The following is a 2026-nucleotide window of genomic DNA, read 5'->3' as shown; positions in this document are numbered from 1 at the left end:
CCACTACTCACTGTGTAAACAGCGCCACCCCAAACCAGGCTAAATCAGCCTGTCTTGAGTTCCTAGTTCATTCATCCCTATTGTAGTATTCCCACCAGAATTTATTCTCCTGCCTTATCCACTAATTACAGAGAGCATCTTAAAGCAGCTCAGTGAGATCACGTTTATCCCAGTTCATCAAATGTGATAACCACTTGGTCTGTGGTCTGATCCCATAAATGAAGTTAAAGAGCTCAGTACCAGATGAAAATCGATGTCGTACAATGTCCAACCAACAGGTCATTCCTGAGCAGGGAATGAAGCATTGAACGCATTATGATTTATTTTCAAGTAAGGGTCACTGCATATTTTCACCACGTCAATTTGATAGAGGATCAGAATAAGGCTGTTCGGCCAATCCAGAGTTTAGATCAGAACGATGCTGGAAAATCACAGCAGGTGAGGCAGCATCCGACGAGCAGAAAAATCGACATTTCGGGCTAAAGCCATTCTCCTGCCTCCTCCCCGTACTAAACAAGAGCCGATCTATCTCTGGCTTGAGTACACACAATGGCCTGGTCTCCACAGCCCTGTGCAGCAACATGTTCCACAGACTCATTACCCTCTGGCTGAAGAAATCCCTCCCCATCTCAGTTCTAAACCGTGCCCCTTTGACCCTGAGACTGTGCCCTTGGGTCCTAGTCTCGCCTACCAGTCAAAGCATCTATTCCACATTCACTCGACCTCAGTCTCTCAGTATTTTCTATGTTTCAATCACATATCTCTCCAATATCGCCCTCCACCCCAAACCTATCCTCGAAGCAGCTACCAGGCAAGGATTCAGCACTCTGAATGCCTCTCCCAGCATGGTCAGGCAACAAACTATTTAACAAAGCTCACTGTCTATATATCTATCTTCAACAGAGAGGAAACATGCTTTTTTGACTTGCCAAAAGGTTGAATTATGAGCAATGCTAATGTAACACTCAAACTGAAATGAGATACGTGACATGTTGGGAAATGAGAAGTTGTACCATGCTGTTTACTCCGCCTGATAAATTAGTGTGTTTGATTCACATCAGAGTTCAGAATGATTTGTAGCTCTCTCAGTCTGTGTCTCTTACCCTGGAGTGCGGTGATGTTTTTACTTTGAGTGTTCTCTCCATGAGTGACCTGGCAGGTATAGACCGCACTGTTGTACCATTCACCATAAGGGACCATCAGCCGACTCGTCACCGAGAAGTTCCCGTTCGCCTCACACACGGGAGACGTGAAGAAGCCAGAATCCAAGCGTCGGCCATTTTTCAACCAACTCACGGAGATTGACTTCGGATGGAACTCGATGATTGAACAGACGACGGTTGCAAACTTGCTGCTTGCGATTTCTTCACTGGAGCGCACAGTTAGGAGAAGAGTTGGTGGGAGAATATCTGGATCTTTAGGAAACACATCACATACATTATCTGACGAATTTCATAACAAATACAATCAGTTCTCATATATCAAGGTTTCCTGTGGTTAATGGACACAGGAATCATAATTGTGCAGAGTGCTGGAGAAGCTGGGATCCACACAGAAAGACCAGCAGGACAATGTGAAAGGCTAAAGTTAGAGGACACAGCAAGGGAGTCAAGGAGGCATAGAAACTATAGTCCGGTAACATCAGAAGGGAGATAGCAACGTTGGATGGTATTCGTTTTAATGACAGAGTCTGATGAACAAGGCAGACGAATTACTGGCATAAATGAAGATATGATGCCGTTGCTATCACAGAGACATATTGAGAGCCGGGCAGGAGTGGCTATTCAATATAACAGGATTTAGTGCCTTCAAGCGAGACAGGGAAAGATGGAAAAGGATGGGGGCGGGGGTGTGCGGTACAGAATGTTGCTTCTGTCGCAATTCTGACAAGAGTATTTTAGGCTGGAAAGAGAAATAAAATCATGGATACCTCCTTGAACAAAGGCAAATGGACAGTACTTCAAAACCAAAACACAGCAAACATAACCATTGGGAGAGCACGATAGACCTTACTATTGGTCCAAAA

At 44.8% G+C, this 2026-nt stretch overlaps 1 gene segment (V, D, J or C); it reads right to left on the bottom strand.

Moving 5' to 3' along the window:
• Positions 1-1015: 1015 nt before the first annotated feature.
• LOC122546063 overlaps positions 1016-2026 on the bottom strand; it is a 3637-nt gene continuing 2626 nt past the window's right edge. The window contains 1 exon segment of the C gene segment in view: positions 1016-1415. Within this exon segment, the coding sequence occupies positions 1039-1415 (377 nt within the window).

Source organism: Chiloscyllium plagiosum, unplaced genomic scaffold (assembly GCF_004010195.1).
Source record: "Chiloscyllium plagiosum isolate BGI_BamShark_2017 unplaced genomic scaffold, ASM401019v2 scaf_93867, whole genome shotgun sequence".
In the NCBI taxonomy this organism is placed as follows: domain Eukaryota; kingdom Metazoa; phylum Chordata; class Chondrichthyes; order Orectolobiformes; family Hemiscylliidae; genus Chiloscyllium; species Chiloscyllium plagiosum.
This window is presented reverse-complemented; position numbering and strand designations above follow the sequence as displayed.